The sequence below is a fragment of the Anopheles bellator genome, chromosome 1, assembly GCF_943735745.2.
Source record: "Anopheles bellator chromosome 1, idAnoBellAS_SP24_06.2, whole genome shotgun sequence".
NCBI classification, from domain to species: domain Eukaryota; kingdom Metazoa; phylum Arthropoda; class Insecta; order Diptera; family Culicidae; genus Anopheles; species Anopheles bellator.
In genome coordinates this window covers 19,132,366-19,157,254 of record NC_071285.1, presented here as the reverse complement: position 1 = coordinate 19,157,254, position 24,889 = coordinate 19,132,366, and the positions used below count along the sequence as shown (strand labels likewise).

At 47.1% G+C, this 24,889-nt stretch overlaps 6 protein-coding genes across 11 annotated transcripts; 4 read left to right on the top strand and 2 right to left on the bottom strand.

Moving 5' to 3' along the window:
* Window positions 1–1,111: 1,111 nt before the first annotated feature.
* LOC131216649 (synaptic vesicle glycoprotein 2C-like) lies at window positions 1,112–9,037 on the top strand. Of its 2 annotated transcripts, none has more exons than XM_058211202.1 (6): window positions 1,112–1,261; window positions 6,479–6,636; window positions 6,709–7,273; window positions 7,341–7,489; window positions 7,560–8,379; window positions 8,446–9,037. In XM_058211202.1, the coding sequence occupies exons 2-6, from the start codon at window positions 6,600–6,602 to the stop codon at window positions 8,627–8,629; spliced, it is 1,755 nt and encodes a 584-aa protein (XP_058067185.1). In that variant the 5' UTR covers window positions 1,112–1,261; window positions 6,479–6,599; the 3' UTR covers window positions 8,630–9,037. The 2 variants fall into 2 exon arrangements, with proteins under 2 accessions (XP_058067185.1, XP_058067193.1); XM_058211210.1 differs by lacking the exon at window positions 1,112–1,261 and adding an exon at window positions 3,410–3,774.
* A 738-nt stretch (window positions 9,038–9,775) lies between these two features.
* On the top strand, window positions 9,776–11,813 carry LOC131205630 (group XIIA secretory phospholipase A2). Of its 2 annotated transcripts, none has more exons than XM_058197817.1 (3): window positions 9,776–10,883; window positions 10,944–11,186; window positions 11,242–11,813. In XM_058197817.1, exons 1-3 carry the CDS (start codon window positions 10,652–10,654, stop codon window positions 11,451–11,453), a joined length of 687 nt encoding a protein of 228 aa, XP_058053800.1. In that variant the 5' UTR covers window positions 9,776–10,651; the 3' UTR covers window positions 11,454–11,813. The 2 variants fall into 2 exon arrangements, with proteins under 2 accessions (XP_058053800.1, XP_058053799.1); XM_058197816.1 differs by having other exon boundaries at window positions 9,858–9,902; window positions 9,972–11,186.
* LOC131205629 (RNA-binding protein lark) lies at window positions 11,671–15,140 on the bottom strand. 2 transcript variants are annotated; one of them, XM_058197814.1, is made up of 3 exons: window positions 15,037–15,140; window positions 13,564–14,504; window positions 11,671–12,879 (listed from the first exon to the last, which is right to left on the bottom strand). In XM_058197814.1, exons 2-3 carry the CDS (start codon window positions 14,089–14,091, stop codon window positions 12,550–12,552), a joined length of 858 nt encoding a protein of 285 aa, XP_058053797.1. In that variant the 5' UTR covers window positions 14,092–14,504; window positions 15,037–15,140; the 3' UTR covers window positions 11,671–12,549. The 2 variants fall into 2 exon arrangements, with proteins under 2 accessions (XP_058053797.1, XP_058053796.1); XM_058197813.1 differs by having other exon boundaries at window positions 13,564–14,541; window positions 15,037–15,110.
* Window positions 15,141–15,411: 271 nt separating this feature from the next.
* On the top strand, window positions 15,412–16,174 carry LOC131216150 (uncharacterized). Its single transcript, XM_058210565.1, has 3 exons — window positions 15,412–15,598; window positions 15,693–15,797; window positions 15,980–16,174. The coding sequence occupies exons 1-3, from the start codon at window positions 15,461–15,463 to the stop codon at window positions 16,073–16,075; spliced, it is 339 nt and encodes a 112-aa protein (XP_058066548.1). The 5' UTR covers window positions 15,412–15,460; the 3' UTR covers window positions 16,076–16,174.
* A 27-nt stretch (window positions 16,175–16,201) lies between these two features.
* Window positions 16,202–18,559, bottom strand: LOC131215169 (uncharacterized). Its single transcript, XM_058209555.1, has 6 exons — window positions 18,236–18,559; window positions 18,048–18,176; window positions 17,833–17,963; window positions 17,610–17,759; window positions 17,446–17,548; window positions 16,202–17,332 (listed from the first exon to the last, which is right to left on the bottom strand). The coding sequence occupies exons 1-6, from the start codon at window positions 18,557–18,559 to the stop codon at window positions 16,202–16,204; spliced, it is 1,968 nt and encodes a 655-aa protein (XP_058065538.1).
* A 343-nt stretch (window positions 18,560–18,902) lies between these two features.
* On the top strand, window positions 18,903–24,605 carry LOC131206317 (uncharacterized). Of its 3 annotated transcripts, none has more exons than XM_058198833.1 (6): window positions 18,903–19,192; window positions 21,529–21,658; window positions 21,756–21,902; window positions 21,989–22,215; window positions 22,285–22,395; window positions 23,760–24,605. In XM_058198833.1, exons 1-6 carry the CDS (start codon window positions 19,066–19,068, stop codon window positions 23,810–23,812), a joined length of 795 nt encoding a protein of 264 aa, XP_058054816.1. In that variant the 5' UTR covers window positions 18,903–19,065; the 3' UTR covers window positions 23,813–24,605. The 3 variants fall into 3 exon arrangements, with proteins under 3 accessions (XP_058054816.1, XP_058054817.1, XP_058054818.1); XM_058198835.1 differs by having other exon boundaries at window positions 19,100–19,647; XM_058198834.1 differs by having other exon boundaries at window positions 22,285–24,605.
* The last annotated feature ends 284 nt before the right edge of the window (window positions 24,606–24,889 follow it).

The following is a 24,889-nucleotide window of genomic DNA, read 5'->3' as shown; positions in this document are numbered from 1 at the left end:
GACGCGTGTGTGCTTGTACCGGAAGTGCTTCGTCTGAATCATCACAAAATGTCTCATTTAGGAAGGAGCAGCATCATGTTTCACCCCCCACGGTGAGGGTGCACCGAATATCACCAGAAACGGACCGGACTGCACCGGTTATGGTGGGTAGGGTTTCAGAGAACGACCAGGTGATTTTTGATCGAGGGCAAATGCCCCACGAAGGTTACCTTATTCCGATCGTTAACTCCTCTTTTGAACATCATAATTTTACTGCTGATCAGAATCTATTTTGGTATTTTGGAACTCTAATGATTCGATCTGACGTTTTGTTTTTGAAGGTCGATGAGTCTATTGTAACAGTATCGCAGGACTGTTCTAGTTCAAGGGAGTTTGCCACCGAATATAGACCGGCATGGCAATACTAAAGCCCCACAGAGAGCTAAAAACACCTACACACCGTTCAGCGAAGATAAAGCCAACAGTCTGTATTTTATGTTTGCGCAACTGTTATGTGCGGTTCGATCGGTACTTCGATTATGGCTCACGTCAACGCAACACGCGACGTTCAGAACGACGCGCCTAACCTGCCACATGGCTCTGGCAGACAATATGCTAAAGATAATCTGCAATCGTTGATATCGGAGCTAAAAAATGGATGCCATTGACTGTAGCACATCGGAGGCTACATCTGGGAGTTCAGTTATCGTGGCCCCTACGAACAACGGTTGCTCTCCGACCGAAGTTGGTGTGAGCATTCATCTGGTGCAGAAAAATAACACTATAAATAACTTTGCCAACATTTGCCGTTTGCAGTCCTAAATCTGACAACTACTTATCGCACTTATCAGAAACGCTTTGTTTCCTTTCGGTTTAGCTGACAACCCCATTTTCGGTGGCAACCGACCTTTGGGCGCCTTTAGTTTTGGTCTGACTAGAACCCGCTTCGTGGCTCTGGACTCGGAGTGGATCACGCTTCAACGGGCATCCTTGCCTACCGCGTGATACTGTTTGATGTATGATAAGCCGTTTTATCTTGGTCTGTTTGAGAACGCTTCTCACGGGATAAGTCGTGGCGTGGCTCCCTATAAAAAGCGTACCACGGTAGCAATCTTACCTTTCGAGGTTTGCTTGCAAACCCCGTACGTCGTGCTTTGTCACGCCCTGCCGTAGAGAGTGAGTGAGAGTTGCCGCCAAAGTTGCCGGAAGTTAGTTGTAGTTCCTCGGGGTGTAGTGGATATCTGCCATAACCAGTTGCCAACGATCCTTAGCAAAAGTAAAGGTAAGTTTGAAAGTTTATCACTTTCCGATATGAAGAAACCGGAAGTAAGCTCTCCGGAAAAAACGATACAACACCTATGGCGATCGGTCAAGATCAAACTTGCCCAACCTTGCCCTGGCTTTCTTCCAAAATGCCCAAGCTATTCGAAAACCAGTTAGGTTGTGAAACTTACGTGCTGTGTTTGCACATTGGGACACATTGTTTTCCCCCCTCCCGAGTGTGTTGTTTGTTTGTTTTTGTCAACCGCGATCGCCCACGAGACCACTGGTCAGTTTTTTTGGGAAAACCAACAACATCACCAAACGATTATCACCTCAACCTGCTATGCAAATGAATTGGCAATGCGGGCGGCTTCTCTGACGCCCGTGCCTGTACAGCTCTGGACCGCAACCCGGGGCCTGACTCATCCTGCGTCCCTTCGCACGAATGTCACGGACATTCCCTAAGCGCCACCAGCGCACAGACCCAACCAGACGGTCGGACGAAATCAGCCACTAATTGTTACTGCAAAACAACCGTAGGTGGTGTTAATTGCCATTCGCACAAAGGTTCTTCGAAGGGGATTTTTTGGTCGAAAATTGGACATCGATAGCGATAGAAGCACGGGGTTGGGAAGCAAAGGGAACTAGAATTGCTTCCTGTGTAGCTCGTGCGGGCGATGTGAAAATCTATAACGCAGTAGTAATGCGAGAGATACGAAGCGCGCGTGGCTCCGTCTGTCACGGACGATTAGTCATCTGTGGGACGAAGGATTGCGAAGCAGACCTGTACGGCGCTATTTACGTCACATTAATATCGACGATCGCTCACGGGAGATTCCGGTGCGATTAGAAAGTATACGCTAATTGTGACCGGGGGGGGGGCTCCCCCTCGCGGTACACCTGCCGATTTGTTGTCCGTTTTGTCAGTCCTCGCTGGTGGGTAATATGTCTCCGCGGTGACTCCTTGGTCCAACGGGTGATTGTTTCCTTTTCGCTAACGGGCGTATGAAAGGAGGAAACCGTCGTTGGGCAGGTTGGCAACAAAAGTCGGTTCAAGGCCTGGTTCCCAATTGCTGGAGGGCACCTACCCATAGTGGCTAACTATCTCCAACCCCGACGCTTTAGTACCTAAATTAGTACGGTGTCCAGCAATTTCAGCTTCTCCATACAATTAGCAGCACGTTCCACGTTCCACGTGGCTATAGCGTTACTGGTTACAAGGTCATCTTTCCGGGTACCACACACCTTGACCACCACCCAGACGTCCCGCCACCAATGCCAGACATGTCTATTTTGGCATTGTTATTCAACGATCACGCGTAATTTGTGCGAACAGGGAGAGAACCGTCAGAGCCAATGCCGATAGACGGAACTAGATAGGTCAATAGGTGCGTCTCAACAGCAACGTCGAACGTGGTAGCGAACTACGACTGTTGAAGAACTTTTCGAGTAGTGAAAAACTGGCTTCATATTTCATTGATCTACGCTCCGTCGGCTCCTCTACAAACTTTTTCTGGATTTTTCAAAGAGGTCCTTAGATGATCACAGCCCTGTGTCTAGATCGCCCAAAGGAGCTCCGATAAGCAACACACATTTTGCTAGGCGATGATAAATACTGTCGCCACCGATGTAAGCTTTTTTTTGCTCATATTGATTCTGGTGCGGTATTGGCAATCGATCCCCTCACGGGCTCGTTTAGTCTTAAAGATTTCTTCGGGGGGTGTACAGGCGCATCTCAGCCAGACCTCGGTACAAACCGAGCGCCTCTCTCTCCCTCTCCCGTGCTGTGTCTCCGTCTCGCGGCCGTCTCGTAAGCTCTCTCGGCAAGTTTCCCTTTCCAAAAGACGCCGCTCGTCTGACTCTGTTTAGCCCACTGATCGGCCGATCGGGCAGCCTCTCACACTCGCCGGACACTGTTTGCGTAGACAGTTAGGATCGGGACAGGGAGTGCAAGATGTCGCAGGATCTCTGCTGACCGCAGTCTTACTCGCGTTGTTCGATCCGCCAGGTGCTTTCTCGTGGCCAGACTACGACTTCGCGACTACGCGTTCCTTGCCATTCCCGACTGCGCTCTATCAGCTGACGATCGAGCCCCGGGCGCGTGTGTAACTGTGTGTGGAGTGTGTCCCTGTTGAGCCACTAGGGAGCAACACCCAGTGTGGTCATTGTATCGTATTTAACGCGCGAACTGCTTTCGAACGCCTCAGAGTTGCTCCCGTAACGATCGATTAACGATCTACCAGCGCGTTGTCCGGTCGACCGAAGTATTAAAGAATTGTATTGTGATTCGAATCACAGTTGAACCGTAAAGCGGCGTGTACATGTGCGTGGAGGTCGGTTACTGTCAACGGATGCAGCATTTGTTTGGGGGCGATTTCTTGCCGACTCCCGCCCGATCATTATCACAGCCGTGGTGTTAATGTGGTCAGCGTTGCCGCCCGCTTCGTCAGTACTCCGCGAATCTGTTACGAACAGCAGTGCAAGGTGCTTCAGGGCGCACACCGGTCGACCGCATCCATTTTGACACTTAAGGTATGTCTAAACGTGGTGCATTTGGATCGGGCTATCAGAACACAACTTCTCGAAAACCGACCTATAGTTTTAAGTGAGTGGTGGCAGATCGCGTCATGATAATAACACCCCATGTGTGGCTTCCAAAGCCACACCGTAACATGAACGGTGCTTAACCTCGATCGAAAGATCTCTCACGCCCTTGGCCGCCGGCCGCGGTGCCGGAGTGCAATTTGAAAGCTATCAGCTACCGACCGTTTGTCGACGATCGTTTGAAACCCATCTAGGCATGTGAAATGATTCTAACGCGATACTCGACCGGAACTGGGTTCGCTGCTCTGCAAGGCGTAAGGCCTGACGAGACACGGTGATGGACAATAATAGACTAGCTTTGAGATAGTATTTTTCCGAACCGCCAGACGTCAGCCGGTGTGTCGCCGATACGATCGATCGTCCCGGTGTTTGAACGAGTGCCCAAACAACCTGCGTGAGTCCCGAAAACGGAATGTGTTATGTGCTCGACAGAAGCCGAAAGGCTACCCTTCCCGAACACGACCGAAACGCACTTCATTCTGAAAACGGATGTTCTATTAAGACGATACGATCCCTCCCGGACGTTGTTTCGAAACACACGCTCCCTAGAGGGGCTGTTTGGCGCTCTGTTTGGCTTTAGATTCACCTTGGTTTGCCACTCAATTTAATCACCAATGATTGAAGAATGCGCGCAGCACCAAGAATTAAGATGTCCGGCAATTGCTCCTACGTCAGTGGACGGGACTACATTTCGTCACCCCGTTTCCGGCCCATTCTGCTGCCAGGCTCAGGCGCCTTTGAACGGACGTTGAATGCATAGATTCGTGCTCTGAACTCCGCGGCTCCGGTTCAGGCAATTCAGTGTAATTTGATGGGTTAATTAGTAAAACAAATTTTCTAATCAATGTATGCCCACCCACCTTGCCAACTCTAGCCGAGCGAGCGTACTTGACCGTCAAATAGAGTGGACCTCCCCCCGCCCGAGGCACTCGAGTCGGTCCGCCATGTGAAGGTAACCCCGAAACCGGACTTATTGCGTGCTTGTGGCGCTTACACAACTCGCCTAAGGCTCTCCGGGATGAGTCCGTGAAATGGGCACCAGGCACGCTTCGTGCTGTATTTTGTGTATTCCATATAGAAAAGTGTAGTAGACGTTCATCAAACCAGCCACTAACCTCGCGATCGTGTAGCACTAATGTCCGAAGAGAGGCTCAGGTCGGTCTGGTTGCTCAGTGGGCGACTTTATCGGTACTTTGTGCAATTACCCTTTCAAAATGTTACTCCAGGCTTCGGATAAAGCGAGCTGAGATTGCAAAAGATACCGTTTCTTGATCACCCCCTATCAGCCGGCGTCGAGCCGAGTGGACGGGTTCGATCCAGTTTCGGCCGGTTGACCACCCGGTTCCGTGGCCAGTTGGTACTGGATTTGTATGTTTATATTTGAATATATCTGGTCCCTTTTTGTATCTTATTGTACGTATATCAGCATTCAAAAGACAAATCGCAGCCAATCGCATACCCATTCAGTAACGGGCGGCAGTTCCATCCATCACGCGCAGAATAACTGTTTCGAATTTCTGCCAATGTTTTGCCAATCTAAACGCACGCATTATGCAAGCCGGCCGGACCGGTTTTGGGCTACAAATTCCAACGTCCTACTGTCAACACAATCGTAAAGCTTAATCTTCCGCATTGCTCGGTTTTTCAATGGTCCCCACGAGACCCATTGACTGCGCTTCTCACAGCCATTTACGTCGTTACATATGGAATCATATCTGTAACACGGTGGCTGCATATTTGATCCAGACACGTGTTTACTATTTATTGCAGCGTGGCAAGGGGCACAACAATAAAAAAGTTGTAAGAAAGGAACGTGTTAGGAAAAAAATGTTGCCACGATCCGGCGATCGCACGTGATTGATCGATTCTTGAGAGCCGGTTATTCTAAAAAAGCGGCTAATGTAGCCAAACAGCTTGAACAACTTCAAATAGGCAAACCGTTTACGTTGGTGGCGTGTGGACTAATTGTTAAACGCCCGACTGACGTTATCGATTGCATTAATTTATTGCTAATTGTTGCTGACACCGGAGCTGCACTCAGAATAGCTGCACATTAGTAGTTTCCATGTTTATCTAAAAGTTGCTGATGAAATGCCCGCCTGTCTGTACGATATGTTTAAAACATTCGGGTCTCGGAATGCATAGTTCAACATTCGCTTCGCTCGTCACTCGGTTGGTTGAGCGTCGGAAATGGAACTGTGAAATGGAAGCACAATTACATTAATCACTCTCGCGGCTCGTTAACCTGGAGTGGAGTTTTAGTCAATCTGCTGTACCGAGGCTAACACTCGCTACATTACCCGCCATTAGCGTCACCATCAGTGGCGTAAATTACACCGATTGTACCCCATTTTCGTGAATTGATATTCACCGATAACGATCTTGTAAGTAATGAAGTGTATCCGGCTGAAAATTATGAATATTTCACAACTGTTAAGAATTGCGTTGCCCTAGCAACACGCAGTAGTTTTGTAAGGTCCTTATCATGGTCGTATTTTAGAGACAATGTACAATTGTGTAGTTCCTTAAGCGTCGTACCGGTTAGCTTCGCTCCGGTAATTTCATCATTGCTATCTGTCGTATGCCAGTTGCCGAATAGATTAAAGTTTATATTTTATATTTATATTTGCAGTTTCTTCGACAGCGAAAACTCTACAGCTCAACTCAGATCCCTTTTACTGTTCTATTCACTTGGATACCCCAATTTCTTGTGCAAAAGACAGTGAATTAACAACACTTCTCGCCTACATAGGATGGTAGAAGGTGACACGGATCAGAACCTATCAAAGTGTAAGTGCCCAAGGAGCCGAACGGAACAGATTCCGTAGGTAGTAGTACTAATGTTTTTCACCCCGCTCACAGATATCGATGTAAAGGACGACAGAGTAGCGAACGGAGACAGCAAGGATCATCCGTCGGCGGGAGTCGTAGCGAGCTCCCTGCAGGAGAAATCTCTGGCCCCCGTGCAGCAACAGGTGAATGGTGCCACAGATCGGACCGTCGCCGTCAGCAAGCAGCTCGAAGCCAAGGGCGGTGCCGGTGCCGACCCCGAACGGGCCTACTCGAGCAAGGCGGACTTCGAGCAGGCGATAGAGCTCACTGGTTATGGCAGATTCCACTACATCCTGTTAGCAATATGCGGTTTGGTGAGCACCAGCGAGGAGATGGACGTCATCTCGATGTCGTTCATTCTGCCCTCAGCACAATGCGATCTCGATCTCAACACCCAAAGCAAGGGCTGGCTGAACTCGATCATATTCATCGGTATGATGCTTGGCGCGTATGTCTGGGGAAGCGTTGCCGATTCGCTGGGTAGAAAGAAGGTCCTGATCGTCATTTCGATCATGAACGCCCTGTGTATCGTGGCATCATCCTTCTCCCAAACCTACGAGGTGTTTATGGTTTTCCGCTTCCTGAATGGTGTCGCGTAAGTTACCATCGCTGGCCACTACTTGGTGCCACCTTCACTCACCAGCGTCCATTACACGTTACAGCTTAGGAGGTAGTGGCCCTGTCATTTGGCCGTACTTTGCCGAGTTCCAGCCCAAGGCGAAGCGCGGCTCGATGCTCAGCTTCATGGCTGCGTTCTGGACCATTGGCAACTTGCTCGTGGCGGGCCTTGCCTGGTTGATCATTCCCACCGGTAAGAACGGCCGTCAAACTGTCTGTTCCCTAACCGGGTTAACGGTGAACTTCTCTCTTTCGCGCTCCAGGAATCGGCATTCACACTCCAGCCTTCACGTACAACTCGTGGCGTATCTTTCTGCTCGTCTGTTCCATTCCGTCGTTCATCGTGGCCGCACTGCTGCTGTATCTGCCCGAGTCACCAAAGTTTCTGCTGTCGCAAGGCAAATTCGAGGAAGCGCTCGCCATCTTCCGCGGCATTTACGTGACAAATACGGGCAAATCGAAGGACCTCTACCCGGTGAAGGAGCTCCTGATCGATGACAGTCTGCGCGAAGAGCTGGAAGCGGCGACCAAGCCGATCAAGAACAAGTACAAGCGTATGTTGTACGACATTCTGGACAACAGCAAGCAGGTGTTTATGTCGCCGATCCTCAAGTTCACCTCCATCTCGATTACGATCAACTTGACCTTCCACATCGGTTACTACGGGCTCATGATGTGGTTTCCGGAGCTGTTCAATCGCTTCGACGAGTTCACGCGCGCACACCCGGGGGTCGAGGATGCGACGGTCTGCCAGGTGACGGATTACGTCGTTGGCATGGGCTCGCACTCTCAGTCGGGGGTCTGTTCATCCACCATACCGAGCACCGTGTTTTTGGAGTCCTTGATCACGGTGGCGGCTGCTCTGCCGACGAATGTGATTGCCGTGCTGGGCATGGACCGCTTGGGGCGGAAGTTTTTCCTCGTCTTCAGCACCATGGCGGCCGGGGCGTGCTCCGCGTCGATGTACTTTGTGACGAACAAACACCAGAACCTTGCGTTGTCTGCCATTTTCAGTGGCGTCATTTCGATGGGAAACGCGTCGCTCGACTGTTTGATAACGGAAGTGTTTCCAACGAATTTACGGTACGGATAACGAGAGGTGTCGGAGCAGCAGTTTATTTTATAATAAATTTTTTTCCTTAATTTCAGTGCCACTGGAGTAGCCATATCGATGGTGGCCGCGCGGTTAGGTGGTATTATCGGTAACGTAGTGATCGCGACGCTGCTCGATATGTACTGCCCAGCACCAACCTTCATCGTGGCAGTTTTGCTGGCGGGCGGTGGTCTGATGTGTTTGTTCCTGCCGAACACGACACGAACAGCACTTTCCTAGGGACATTCCACGAAGCCCTAGCTTGTTGGGTTTGATTTATCGATAGAACCACTTTATCTTTCGTTACCAAAACCAAGCTGGAAGTAGACGAGATTGTACGTAGCAAGTTAGCGTTACTTGAGATCGCTCGCCAATGGGTGCTCCAACCACTACCACCTGCTTCCTCAAAGAATGATCAGCCAAACGATACGATTCCACACCGTTTTTCACTCCTACAGTTTTCATTGTTTTTATATATTAAATTCCTTTCCCCTAACAGAAGTAAAATTAAGCGTACCGGCAGTGCCGACAAGCTGATGAAAGAATTTAACGTCGTGGACGAGTGAAAATGTTTAACTTAATTTTAAACAACTAGTAAGCTTATTGGGCGAAGAAGTATCAACCAAGAACATTAGAAAATAAATGTTGAGTATACGAACATCGGTATTACCGTGTTATGTGTTACCAAGTCAAAGAAATCATCACTTCTCATTGCGTGTCGCTGTTTTTTTATACAACTCCCTTACTACTCTATCAACAGGGGTTCTTGCTATTTAATATCAACAACAATATTGCCTTTTCATTACCATTGGCGCACAAGGGTATGATTAATCCTCAAAGATGTTCTTTTCAAAAATAAACAATTTAATGCCAATAGATCATGCTTTCTAGCATGAGTTACTATACTAGGCGTCTCCATACAAATGACCGCCTTTTTCGTACGGTTCCACAATACTAAGATTTTTAGTTTAACTTTTCTCCTGCAGATGGATTTCCACCGTACCGCTGTAAATGAACTATTCACACCGCACACAAGTTGCGTGCAAAAGCGTCAAGCCGAAGGGTCCGACTCAACCCTACCCAGATTCGATTATTCTTCTAGTTCTTTGTTTTTTCTTCGTTTTGGAAATGCAAGATTTTGACTAATAATGTAAGATTTTGACTAAGAATGTAAGATTTTGACTAAGAGCAAGATTTCTATTTTCTTTTATTTCACTTATTTTATTTTTGTTTCACTTTAACTTTATTGAATTGTTTCAATTGAATTAAATTTTGAATTATGGACAATTGTAAAAAATCGTTTCAATTCAGAATCAAAAATATAAATCTGCAGGCGAAAAGGCGAAAGGCGAAAAGCGGTTTTGACAGATCAGATACATACATATATACACAACAGAAACTGCACAAAACAACTTTAACCTTAATCAGTGAAAAATGGAGAAGCGAAACTGCTTCGGAGATGCTGAAAGTTTTACTCAACCCAAACCAAACCGACCAAGCTGCTGCGGCTGAGGTAACAACAGAATAAGCTGCAACGGATTGCATATCCTCAACTGATGCACCAACTCTTGCTGCAACTAAGCATTTCTACTGATTACGTCGATAAATGAAGCGCGTATCGTATTTCCTACATTGGTGACCGGCCGACGACCGACGACCGACGAGTACACGGGATTCAGCACGCGATAACGCAGGTCCATTGTGTTTGGTGCGCGGGTAACACGGGTTTGTAACACGGGTTTAGTGCAAGAAGAGCCAAAACGACCCTGTTCGCGTAGGAAACGGAGTGATCAACGAGTGATCGTGTGATCAACGACCCGCGTACTCACTAATTCGCCGTTAAGACTAAAACACCGTGTAAACACCGACCGAACCGGCGAATCGATATTATTGTTTCGCGCACGCCCGGTTGTCGCCGCACGCCGCACCTTAGCCCGATTCATTCGCGCGGCGTAGCACTTTGGCATAAGTTAATTTACCGAAAAGCGTGAAGCGTAGGGAAGCTAAAAATAAAAAGGTTCTTTGTGGCGAAATTGCTTTATGCTTTACCCGAAAATCGTAGCCAACTGCACCGGAACACGTCAGATGATGGTTTTGGCTTCAAGTTGTGACGTACCGCGAATGGGGTTCTATTCTATTACTGAATCAACAGCTCAGGTGGTGCCGTAAGAACAACACTTCTAACAGAAAGCTACACAATTACTGTGTGTAAAGTTCTGGTGGCGTTAGTTTAGTGTTACATTTTGTGGATAGCCCGCAAGGATGCAAATCCCGTACATGAAGGTAGCGATCTACTCGCTCACCTTTCTCACCTACGCCTACACAGGATACGGATCGAACATGATTGCGAACTTGCGCGATGCCATCATCGCGGCCGAAGCCGTTTTCGGAGACGTGATGAAGAACGTGTTGCATGTGGCGAGAAAGTTTAAGGTTGTTCACGAAGTTTTTGACGCGGCCGTTGATGAGAACTGCATTTACAAGTGTCCAGGAGGTGATTACCGAGCGCTCAATGTGCATGGCCCTGGTTCACATTTTACGATCCCAATTGCAGACATAACACCGGCCCGGAATAAATTCTACGTTCCACAGTCGGATGGTTGCGGTTCGCTCGGAATGAAGATCAGCACCGAGTATCTGCCGGCGGTCGAGATGGAGCAGTGCTGTAATGCGCACGATATCTGCTACGATACATGCAACAATGATAAGGAGCTGTGTGATTTGGACTTCAAACGGTGCCTCTATCGTTACTGTGACGATTACGAGAAAAACGTTGTCACGGACATTGTCGTGAAAGGTAGGGAGCGCCATTTGTCCCTTGCAGATTGAATATTCGTTCAACTCTTTCGTAGGATGTAAAGCGGCTGCAAAAATGCTGTTCACTGGCACGCTTACGTTGGGCTGCAAATCGTATCTCGATGCGCAACAACGCTCGTGCTACTGTCCACCGGAGAAGAGCGACAAATCGGACCGGTACGCGGGTGGCGAAAAGGGACAGGGAAAGGATTACCGGGAAAAGGATAAGGGTAAGGATAAAAGCAAATACGGTTGGAAGGAGCTGTAAGTGAATCAGCACAACAGTTGATGAGTGTTTTTCGCTTGAGCCAGAGAGGAGTTCCTTAACGACAGGTATTTGCCGATTTTGTAAAATAGTTCAGCTGTGATTGACGATGCTGTGCGTCTCACGTGAGTGGTTACCGTACTTGAAATAAAAGACGAACGATTAATCTCATCATACTTCTATCCTACCAAACATGCACCGGTTTGGTTGAGAATTGAAATATCTTTTATTTTAATTCTTACTTATTTATCTTACAATTGTATTTAAAGTGATCGGGGCGACATACATTTGTGTAGCATTTAGTTGTGTCGACTTCCCATCGACGGTCTATGCCGTTTACTCGGGTTCAACATTGGCTGTCTGTCCGTGTCCGGCCCAACAACTAACATATTCGCGCTTCTGTAGAGCGCACATAAGGCGAGACGGACTACGAAATGAAATACGGGCAAAGTAACGAGACACTTGCTGTCCTTCACTCGGTTGGGACAATTATGAGAAAGATTAAAAAAAGACCATGTAGTTTAGAATGTTATATAGGGTTTTAAAATGATAATGGTCCTGGAACTTAATCTAATGCCCCGGCAGGTAAAAAGCAATGCGCTCGTCGCGATACATGCAATATCTCACATGATTGAGAGAGGTTCTTGTTTCATAAGATCGTGTCAAGCCTTTCCGCCGGACGATAGATACCTCCTGCTGTGCTGTCTACACTCCTGATAGTGTTTCTTCTGCTATAAATATTAAGTTATATACCCCACGGTGCTTTATCTGTATCTGTGTTCAAGAAATCTGCTGTCGTTTGAAAGAGAAGATTGAAGATCGTTCAGTGATAGGAAACGAAAGTCATGATGTTCGGGCGACGTCTTCTCCGTGTGCTCGCCTCCTTCAATTCGAATATCTTCCTAACAAATGTACGCGTGAGTGTGCATGCTACGAAGAACTGTCCTCACCGCGACACATCATCTCCAGCGTCATTACACTCCAATTCCTGCAGGCTCTTTGCCAGGCGCTCCCAGCATAACGCCAATCCACCCTCCATTGGTTAGTGGATTTCGTGTTGGCGGTCCGTCACAACTCTTTCGCCCTAAAACATTGTGTCTCAGTACGGTGCGTATCGGTGCGTGGGCGACGGGCCACGCAAACCACGCCGATCGTCGAACGAATCGCGGCTAAAGTCCTCGTACACGCCGAAGCCGCGGCTAATGCTACTGGTACCGTTACGGCTGGTCGGCGGCGGCGTTCGCCGGCTAAAGATTGCATCGTAGCTACTGCTGCTGCGGGTGCTTTCGGTGACACTGCGCCGCATTAGTGGCGGTATCGGTGGCATCGGTTCGCGCCTCATGGGGGGAAAATCGCGTCCCCGGAGACCGTAGCGGCGCTCAAAAAGATCGCGCGGATCCTCGTAGCGATCATAGTAGTCGAATGTGTCCTGTTTGGTCGCCGCATCGTAATGATGGACAGTAAAGAAAATCAATCAAAGCAAACCATTAGTATGTGTCCCCCGGAGCGACATTAGCAACGTTCGTTGCTTCGTGTTTCAGGAAGAAGCATCGTCTTGGAGAGACGAAAGAAACAGAGAGAAAGATAGGTAAGCAGTTTTCGACGGTATGGCGCACTTTTAGCCACTTTTGGTTCCCGGTAAACTCTACTTTGTGTGAAACGTTGTTAAATGGTTTGTGTGTTCAAACTTTTCAACAAAATTTCAACAAACCATCTCGGGTTTTATTTACCGCCTACTTCAGGTGCTGCCAACGAATGGCACATTCGGAAAAGGAAAGCATCGTGATGAAATTTATGAAGTTTGATTTTTAATAAACAATTTACGAACTTTTTGTTATTGTTTAACCAAAAGTATGAAGAAAATAAACACAATAAAAGTCATTGATTTGCAACCAAACTTAAAGCCCAAACAGTGATAATAGGTAACAAATAAAATTGAAAAGCAGCAGAAAATAAAGTATGATTGAAAAAGGTAAAACTAGGAATCGGGAATTTATCCAGTTTTTGGCGAAAGGAGGACAAAGTGAGCGTAGTGGAAACCAAAAACAATTATAGGATGGTGGTCAGTGAGTTTGGGGGAGGCGAGAAGTGGATATCTGTTTCTATGGTTTACCCTAAATCCGTCCATTATACGGTCGCGAAGGAAGGGTGGCGGCGGCGGCGGCGGATAAGGATCCCGGGCGTACATGCTGCGTTCGCGGAAGCTACGATCGGCCCAGATCAGTCGCGGGCACTCCTTCGACCAGTGGCCGGCACGACCGCACCGGTAGCACTGTTCCGGGTCGCCCATGCCCGGCTTCGGCCGGACGCGGCTGGTGGACACCTGCACCTTCATCGGTTGGCCGTCCACCATCATACCGTTTAGGTGCTGGATCGCTTCGTTCACGTCACCGGTCGGATCGAGATGTACGAAGCCGTAGTTGCGCACGATATCGCACTCGACGACGGCACCGAACTTCTGAAACAGCTCGCGAACTTGCGGGGCGCGCGTCTTGTCTGTCAGATTGCCGACGAAGATCTTCGTCGTGTTGGCGTTCGGGGCCCGGCGGCTCCGGGCCGCCTCCACCTTGATAGCCTGCCCGCCGATCACATACCCGTTTAGGTGCTGAATCGCTTCGCGGCCCTGATCCTCGTTCTCCATGTGGACGAAGCCGAAATTCTTCACCACGTCGCACTCGACCACCGTACCGTACTTTTCGAACAGCGGCCGCAGCTCGGACGGCGCCGTTTTCTCTTCCACGTTGCCGATGAACAGTTTAAACGTACCGGCCGGTCCGGGCAGATCCCGGCCGCCATCAACCGTCGGATCTATCTTGGCGGTTTGTTTAGCGCTTTCCCCAACCGGGGGAGAAATAGACTATGTGGGGGGCCGGCCGGAACGCTTTCCGGTGGAGAGGAACCGTGCTACCGTGCGTGTGCGTGTGCGTATGCGTATCGCGGAACGTGAATTTTCGATTTTCGACAATCACACCGATGATTGTGAACGGGTACGTCGTAGGGCGGCGACGGCGATGACGACGACTGAGGCGGCGGCGGCGGCGACGACGAGATTAACTACCGGAACACGGGCGTAAGACGGAAAAGCGGAATTCTTCAAGAACAACAATAATAATACGAAGGCAATTCACATTGTGAGAAAATTCGTGTACATGGGAACGGGCGGTGAGGAGGTAAATGTGCGAGCGAAAAATTTAGGTAAATATTCTATACTGTTCTCTGCAGTTGTTCTTTTCTTTTGCAAACTCCTGTGCCAACGCCGGCAACGTGGAAGGTTGCCCAGGGTTCGAGCTAAGATGATTGAAGTTTTACATTTATCACGTCTCTTAATTTCTCGTTTAGAATTTAGAAAATATTCAGGCCAAAAACGAACACTGCCAAACCGGCGAAATATAACGAAACATAAGGATGAATCGAATCGTTTTGCCACCGAAATTCAATCGCAATCGGTGCGATGAAAGTAAAGATGGCGCCGCGATTGGTGTGTGGTCGGCGCTCTGCAGTTTGTCCATGTGATTTTACATCGACGTTAAACACATTCAACGATATTTACACGATTCACTTGTAACTAATTCTTGGTGCCACTTACCTGCGGTCCGTGGCTGGGGTCATATATCCTTAGTAAGCGCAGTGGTTATCGGGAATATTCACCAAATTCAGGACACTTTTTCACCAGCAGAAACGGCTTCGACTCTCTTCCCAAAGCTTAGTTGGCTGCGTTTGTGTGTCTGTGTGCTGCGAACTGTCATTCTCAAGCGTCGGGCTCGTTCGCAGAGAACGCACAGTTGAGTTAATGTATTGTTTAAACAAATAACAAAACCAATGGAAAATGAACACCAATCGTACTGAAATTTACTGGCCAACGCGCCAACGCACCTACGTAAAATATAGCTTTATCGACGATGAAAAATATCAGAAAATATCACCACTACCAATGCCGGACGCTGATCGATATTGGCTGTCAAAGTTTGGAATTCAACTTTCACCATTTATTTTACCATACACCGATTCAGATGGGATCCTTGTTTAGTCGCGCGCATCCAGCAAACATGAGTGGACAAGTCGCCGAGTTTGTGAGGGCTGCAATTGCCAAGGATAAGGTGGTCATCTTTTCGAAAACCTACTGTCCGTACTGTACCATGGCCAAAGAGGTAAGCGTGAACGCATGAAGTCATTACATTAAAGTGTTTACATTGACTCACTCCGCGAGCCCAACTTCTAACAAATTCCCCGCCTTCTTTAAAGCCTTTCAAGAAACTGAATCAGGAGTACGCATGCTACGAGCTCGACCAACGAAATGATGGTGATGAGGTCCAGGCGGTCCTTGGGGAACTAACGGGGGCTAAGACGGTAAGTTTCAGGAACAAACACATCCTACAATGGCGTGAACTGCGATAAGTGGTCATCATTGTTAAGAGATGCTTCATGCTCGAAATCTCTCAAATGATAACAACGGAATCGTTATCACCGTTGTCATCGTATTGTCACAGTCAATAATCGTAATCGGGTTTGGCTGGCTTTCCCTTTCGCAGGTACCGCGAGTGTTTATCGGTGGTAATTTCATTGGCGGTGGTACCGACATCAAGAAAATGTACGACGATGGCCGATTAGAAAAGCTTTTAGTTTAGCCAATTTCCAGATGGTCCACACAATGTTAAGAGTTACTCTTTTTATTATGTGTAGTGCAGAGCACAATAAAAATGCAAATGCATTGATTTGAAGCACTAGTCAGAAGTTTGTTCAGAATCATGTGCTTATGGTTCATTAAGGATTTCTTCGACTTTCCGCGTCGCCACCGTTGACAGGTAATTAATTCCATCAAGGATTGCCTTTGCGTAATCCACATCATTTTCAGGAAATTTCAGCAAACCCACCGCGGTCCGATGGAGAAGTTTGTCTTTGCTCACTCTGGTCGATTTGTGGGCTGTGATGGTTAGGTGTTCCAGATTGATCGCCGCCAACACCCGCTGCTCAACGTACGGCTCAACGATTAGGCGATATTTTAAGCAGTTACCTTCCAGATACCGCCGCTGGCTGTACATAATGTGTATCAAAGGGTAAGTTTCGCCGTGAATGCATCTCTCCAACTCTTGCTGCGTTTCGAACGGTATCACGAGCCTGCTAATGTTTGCCCTCTCCATTTCCGGTTCACCCATAGCACATTCGACCAACGAAGTGACGGAAGTTACCGGTGTCGGGGCTCGGTTTTTACATTGCCTCATCTGAACGCATTCGGTTTCGAACTCTTCCACCGTAGAAACTGGTCCAAGAGACACTTTCGAACGAAGGGGTCCGTTACGAGTCTCTGTTCTATCGCTCTGATAGCTGCAGAGTGACGAACGCAAAGTTTGATCTCCACTATGTAGACGGTCGGACTTTTTTGTAGCAACCTTTTCGATCAAGTCGCACGCTTGGGCCACTTTCCGATGGAGTATTTGTTCCATAATTTCCGCCAATCGATCCACCACGTATTGCACCGTTAAGCGATCCAACGGTAAAGGTTCACTCGGTTTAATACGCAAATCCGAAATAAACTCGCTGGCAGTATCGATGATCATTATGCTGCTGGTGGTCGGACTGATGGCTGTGTGGATTGCTAGAGCAGCTTTTATAGTCTGTTCGATTGATCCCCGTCGTAACGCTGGATCTTCCAGAGCCGAAGGATCCTTGGCGTGAAAACTTTTCTTACACTCCCGAAGGATTGCCTTTACCAACGTTTGTCTACTCCGGCGTTCGTATTTCTTGGCCAAATTGATCGTTTTTCGATGTACTAAATCAGATTCAAGTTTCGTATGCTGCTCACGTGCCCATTCTTTCCTGCGTTGCACGTTTTCTGTCATTTGTTTAAGAAATTTATCCATAATCTGTTTTTTCTCGTCCCGTTCCTGTTCGTAGGCATAGGAGTGCATCAAAAAATGTTCTTTGCGCTAAAAAATAACAGAAAGTGCGTTTAGTATATAAATGTTACCACATAAGGCTAACGATTCATCGATACTACCAATTGCGATGTAATAGCAGCCTTACGCGTTTCGTTACACGATAATCGTTGCTGCACCAACGCATCGCGGTCCTTCAATCTTCGCTTCAGTTTCAACATTTTTCTACGATAAAATCAAAGACAATAATCTCAGTGCATCAAATAAACCCAACTCGAGTATTTACGTTCGTCGTAAAGCCTGCAACTGTTGCTGATAAAAACGCAGAATAAAGTCGTTTTCCTCTGCTGCCTTCAAACGCTGACTTTGCTTTTTGTGCTGCTCCTGGGTGAATTTGTCAATTTTTTTACGGTATTCTGTGATAGATTCTTTCCACCTGTAAATCGTTTAAAAAAGACAAGACGGGTTTTGTATCGGTTGAATGTGAAAACGTTGAATCTATCACTCACTCGTGATTCTTCTGGTCGAACATGCGTTCAGCTCGTTTGCAAGTAGCTTTCAGCTTTTTGTCGTAATCTCCGAATCGACTCACGTGGTTCGTCATGTTACTACAGTGAACTCCGTCTTCTCTATCTTGTTGCTGAAAAATTTTTAGTTAAGAATTAATAAAATACATTTTATGGAACTGGCAGAAGACGGGTAGGAACAGTAACGTTTGTGGTACCTCAAGTTCAATTCGCTTCTTCAATTTAACTTTAAACTGTTCAAATAGAAAGGCCCTAAACTGGTTGAACTCCCGTAGCGTACACAAAACCTTGTCAGCATCACCGATCAAACCATGAAATTTTAAGTTCTGCGAATACAAGAAAAGAGTTGCTTACGATTCGGTTCAGTGTCCATCTGCAACAATACTACCTTTTCATATGCGCCCTTCCAGAACTTCTGCAAATGTTCATCATGCAGTGGATGATAGTTTCGATGGACGATCCGATTGAGTGGATCGGTCAGATCAAACCCGTGGTCAGCCGGAAATTGCCAAATCGGCTGTCCAAGAAAACCACGTGAAAGTTGCATCGCGTTCCCAGTGGCATTTCGAAAATCAGGAAGCTTTTGAGAAGGCAACAAATCGTGCCATTGTGGAACGTTTCCGGAAGGACGAGATACACTGCTTTCCGGTACCAAAGGGGCCAATTTCGAAATTGTCGTCGGACGGTGAAGAGCGAGCAATTTAGACATTTCCGTAGACAACCCTTTGCTCCAACAAACTGCTTTGTACGGGCACAGATTACTGCGATGCTATGGGATGACGAAGCTGTGCTGTCTCCACTTCCAGGTAGGTTAACTTTGAAGTTATAATGAATAAAAAGGTTCTTCTCTTTCAGTGCGATTAAATTTCGTAACCGTCGTAACGGAAACGGGACGCTGGTCACCCTAGCACACCCAGTTTGACGGCTTTGACAGTTAGCCAAGCGATTTTGACAGTTTGCGCCGAAAGGAAGAAAACACAAAAAAAAATAAAAACAAAAAATACACAACGCTCATTTGTTCGGACCTTTATTTTCGGACCGCGTGTAGCGCACAGTAGCGGGGAAAGTCTTCACGAACTGCACGAGATCGGGTCGTGCGTTTCACGGTTGCGAACCCAACTGCGCCGGACACGACGGTTAGTGCAAAAACATCACTGGTGCCGGCAAGCCCGCGGGAGCACACACCTTCGCCGATCCGGGGAATATTCCACCTCGATGTTACTCAACATTTGGTGCCGGCTGCCAGCACTACGGTCCTGCGTGAACGCGAATCTCATCTGCCAAATCAGTTTAACGGTACCTCCTAAGCAACCACACTTCCGACACTTTTTAGCAGCCAAAGGTAACTAGTGAACGGAGTGCAAAAGTTCCCACTTCTCCCCCTAGTGGTGCTTCCGGTAGTGCGAAACCACGTACCTTCGATTTTTTTTGTTAATCTGTGCCAAAGAGGAGTCCGGTTTTGTGGAACAGTATTCTACCTCACACGCAGCCTTCGACCCTGAAACCGCAGTATTCCAGTTTTGTAGTAGAAACGAAGCGAACACCTTCGAGCCTGCACCACGCATTCACACCATCCCTCTATCGGTTGGCCGATTGGCTTTAATTAACGATAAACGCGAAAAGGGAACACACTCGCTTTATCCACATCGTTCCTAAAACTATTCCGCTTTACTCAACTCTGCCCGGACCGCTACAAAAACGACGGCAGCGGCTCTGTGTAACTAACCACATTTCCAGCAACATAACAAACATAATCCACCTTCATCATGCTAACACTAACGGTTCTAATTGCGAGGGGTGAGTATAGCTGGCCCCTTGACCATGCCTACTTCCATTGCTGTGTAGCTTCAGTAGGTACACCATTGCCGACATTATCGTTTTTTAGTTTTTCATATTATTTTTAAATTTTGTAGACGCTGAATGTAGAACATACCTGAATCCTGGCATGCATGTAGCAAAAATGAATCAACCGGTTGGACAATGGATATCTTTTCTGTGCATGCACTAGTGAGCCACAATGTCCTTGGGTCCAAGTGAATTCACACTTAAACTCAATCTTTTGCCGATCCCATTAACGAATGGATTGAGAGCACAGCGTAGGCGCAGCATGGTAGTGCGCTAGAAGAATGATCTGAATTTTCTCTTTTATTTGCTTTTATTAAAACATGCATGTATGTGCGCACTATTAATAGAAGGCGTGTACGTTGCCAACCGACATCTGCCCAAAGCAGCGGTTCCCTTACTGCACACCTCCGCCTGGCACTAATGCGTATCAAGTTCCCGAAGCCAATGCGAAACTCCATGAAATATGACGAATATGTGCGCTTTATGTGACACTTCTAATTGGACGCATTATTGTTCCCAAAATACATCATCCCAATGTTAGATTCTGGCCAAATATGTCACGGACTGCAACGACGCGATTGACGAAAGAAGTTGATGTCGTAGAAAATAACTCGTCGTTTTACGCGGCACTTGACGAGCATCGCGGTTTACGTTAGTGATTTGCCTGCGCCTAGCATAGGACAAGAGCAGACGATGACGTCCATACTTGTTGCACGTCGATCTTGCACTTACACCAGCCTTTTCGGCTCGGTTGCGCCCCATCTTGGGGTTTCTCGCTCCGGTTAGCTAAGGATAAAAGAAGCGTTGGTTTGGCGAAACGCCCAAAACGCCGTTGAAGTTGGCCTCACCCAGGTGGCCATTTCACCACCACGTGATACATAATGGTCCTTTGGGGAAACCAATCCTAACCTAAAACATGAAAGCTAACCTCAAACGGAAAACGCGATCGCGGACCGCACATAGCAACCAAGCGAACAAAATGTGCACGCAGACCTGATTTCCGCCGTCGGAAAAGTTCACGAGGGCGTGCGCAAGCGCCTCCGATTTGCTGCGCATGCCGGCACGGCATCCATCCTAATGTGTGGTTCGGTCGTGCTCGTTCTGTTTCGTGTTTCACGGATGCTATACTAGCTCACAGCACGATCCGATTCTTCAGTCAATATCCAAACGCCGCTGGATCGAGATCACGGGGGAGACCGGAGCGCTTATTAACTGCGCCATTAGCGACACTGTCACGCGGCCGTACCCGATCGGGGACACGACGACCTTTGGCTAGCTGCCCCGGGTGTGCAAGAGAAAAATAAATGTGGCCCGTTGCTGCTTCCTTTATGCAGGGCCCACTAGAGAGTGAAGTGGAGGTGGGAAAATAATTCCTCAAATAATTTCGTCCCAGCGGAGCCACGGAAAACGGTCGGAAAAATAAATGACTCAGCGTGCTCCGTGGAAGATGGTGAAGGCGATGGTGGCCCATCTGTAAATAGGACGTGTTTGGTTTGAATATTGCGTGTTGGAACACTCGTCTTGCGCCTCTGACCCGGCTGCACTAGGTGGACATTATTTATCATTAGCCATACGACAAGTGCATGTTTGACCGTTTTTATTAGTTTGTGGGGAGTGATAGTTGTGATCATCTCGCTTTCCGTTCGCGGTCATTCGTCGGCTAGCTGTTGCTTGAAGTAGTACGTGGTTAATACTGTCTCTTGCGAATTCCTTCGAAAGTTGGATCGTCTCCAGAAGTTGAAGAAATACGGAATAGTGAAAACAGGGCGTTCGCCGTGACTGAGATTTAACGCATTTCATTTATTGCTTCACGCCGGATTTCGCTGTCAACAGCATTTTCGCATCTCACCAAGATGGTTAAGCAAGGACCACGGCCGCTTGTGATCTGCGGCCCATCGGGTTCCGGCAAGAGCACCCTGCTGAAGAAGCTGTTCAAGGAGTTTCCCGATACGTTCGGGTTTAGGTGAGTATTCCGTTTTGGGGGACGGCTCGTCCTTAGTTTAAGTGTCATGGTGATTCGAATTCTTTCATTGAACTTTCATTTTCTCACACTATGCCAGTGTCTCACACACCACACGCAAACCGCGGCCCGGAGAGGAAAATGGCATCCACTACCACTTTGTGTCGGTCGAAGAAATGCAGGGCGCGATCGAAAATGGTGAATTCATCGAGACGGCCGTTTTCAGTGGCAACATGTACGGCACCAGGTAGGGCGGTCTAGTTGGATGTGTTGAACTTTTCCCGTTTTGTGTTCCTGGTTTCATGGAGTTTTGTGTTTGCTTGTTCGTTACAGCAAAAAGGCAGTTGAAAATGTGCAACATCAGGGGAAGGTATGCGTTCTGGACATTGAGATCGAAGGGGTGAAACAGATTCGCAACTCGGATCGGTTAAATCCACTGCTAGTGTTTGTTAATCCGCCATCGGTCGATGAACTGGAACGTCGACTCCGCGGACGCAAGACGGAGACGGAGGAAAGCCTTCAGAAGCGCCTCAACACGGCTCGCATTGAGATTGAATATGGTATGTGTGGATGTTTGCGTGGCGCAGTCCAGCGGTTGACTTGTTTCACGAGCCCGTCGCTTCTTACAGGAACTACAGCCGGAAACTTTCATGTGGTCATCCAGAATAACAATTTGAAACAGGCGTATGATGATTTGCGCGGTTTTATCGTCCGCGAGCTTGAAACCCAACAGAACCAAGGTATCAATGTTAGTTTGAAGCGTGTGTATGATGAGTGAACAGATTTTATGCGTCCCGCTGACCCAACTCTACTTATGCTGACGAATCCCATTCCCATCCTTCGTAACCGACGAAACGATGCCTGTATTGTTTGTGTGTAATCTGCCATTCCCCGACACAGTTCTACCGAATGCAGTAGGACGAATCGTAGAAACAACATAAAATCACTAATAGTATCGTAGCGGCCAAACACGAGAGGGGGCGACCATAGGGTGAAACAGCCATTTACTGGTACCCGCATCTTTAGGGCCGATTGTAACACACGTTTTCTCTTCGACTCTTATTCTTTAACGATGAATCTATCCACTGCGCCTTTGCAATCAAGAACAAACTGCAAACACTGCATTTTGAAGATGGTACTCATTTCGAGAATGGTGCAAATCAAAACCCACCTGAAAATGGGAGTACAATGTTTTCACATCGGATCGGAATCATCGGATACAGCTTGTAAAGGAGCCGGTTAAGGTTTTTTCGATAAGTGTTTACCATTTACGTTCCATACTCGATGCATTCTATCTTACTCCGCGTAAGTTTTGGTAAACTTTTTTACAATCGGAGCAAAGGATCGTTATTTTTATACCTCAATCTATAATTAAGATTAAGATTGATTAATTAAGAACAAAATTGCGTACAATAATGCTGCGCTTCAAGTGTTACCGACCTGCCAGGGAGCGGATGGAGCGTTTTGTATTGTGGAAAAGAAACCCGTATGCCAACGATAGAGAGTATGGAGCTATGTGTTTAAGAAACAATGAGGACAATATTCGATACATTCCAGTGTTACGGGCCGGTACATTTGTGAAACAAATATTTTTTCCAAACATCTGATTACATTAATTAAACGTACGGAACAACGGTGAGCGCAGCAAACGTTCAACAATATTAATTGAATCATATCTAAGAACTTCATAAAATTCTCGTCAAATTAAAAGCTATTGGAGCTAGATTCTAACAAGATCGACGATAAAACCGAACCCATTAACCCACTTCGTTCGTTGACGGTTTGACGGTTCAATGCCAAGCGAACACGCGAATGATAATCGAAATGCTAACGTGCGATTGAGTGTTTAGTTTGTCTTTTAACTAAATGATCCCTTCCCGTGTGTTTGCATGATTTAACCGAAGGATTGATTGCTTGCTTGTTGGCCTGTTGTCGAAGAAAGTGAATTGTACTAATCATGCATTTGCATAAACGGTTCATTTGTGGAATTGGCTAATGGCGTGCTGCTAATTGTTGTTTGTTTTGGCTTCGAACGTGTCCCTCTACTTAGCCCCCGGGGAGAGATGATATTAATTAGACCGTTATTCTAATTTGCTCCATTTAGATGTCTTTTTTGTAACCTCTTTGGTGAGCAGTTACAAAACGTTCGAAGTTTAGATTCGAAGCATCAGGCGGACGGGCCAACAAAGGGTTGGCTTCCGGGCGTGTTTCGCCTGCAATTGACATTTCCTGTGGCGGGGTTTTTCCCGTCAGCATCACACCGTCATCAGCCCCCATTTCGGGAGCGGAAGAGTGCGTTTCGATCGCGACAATGTTCAGGGGTCGTTTAGAGCCTCTAACTGTTGCTTTCGGAACTGGCATCCGTTAGTTCACCAGCAAGGTGCAAGGAGCATGAATGAATTCCAGAACCCAAAAGTCGCTGACACCTCACATCCGCCTTCTGCCTTGCCTGGCGCGCTCCCAACAAGTCTGCCAATCCCCACAGCCTCTTGTAAAGGATAGATGATGATCTATCCTTGATCTCTTATCCTTCATCAACGCTGTGCAATGCTTTTTAATTCGTTTTCGTTACTGTATTTTGTGTAATTTTGCAACTTCCACCTTCTTTCCTAGTAAGCAAAAGCAATTTATTTAAGGCAATAAAGTCTTTGTTAGGTTTAGAGTAGAATTGCTACTGAACGACAGCTCTGCACGGCCAAAACAATGGATGCGAATATTAAAAGAATGGAAAACAAGCGAGGATTTACACTGTTAGGACCTGAAAAGATCGCCCACACATACACCAGATTTGAACAGATTTATGAAGGAGAGCAAGGAAAAAGATAAGGTTATTAATGTTCGCAGATTTTTGGTGTTTATGCTAGTTGTTAGTTGAGAAAAACAAACTCTATTAACTATTAACACTAAATAAAATCACCATGAAATTATAGTAGTATACCGCAAATAAGAGAGTGCCTCGTATGTGTTTTCATTTACTTATGTTTTTATCGAATAAACAAAACCATAACTTAAAGTTACCCAGTTGGTTTTATTATTTATTCGTTTCTCTTTGCAGCAACTATGAGTACATTGGGGGTTATGCTATTTCTACCGGCGGCTGCTTAAAAGCTCAATCCTTATCGAATGTGTCTCGCTGCCGTTTTATTTGAAAGCTCTTTCAGCCGGTTTTTTCGCGCATGGTTGTTAGATTCGTTAAGCGAAGAGCCAAAACATAAGAATACATTGTGAGTGAAA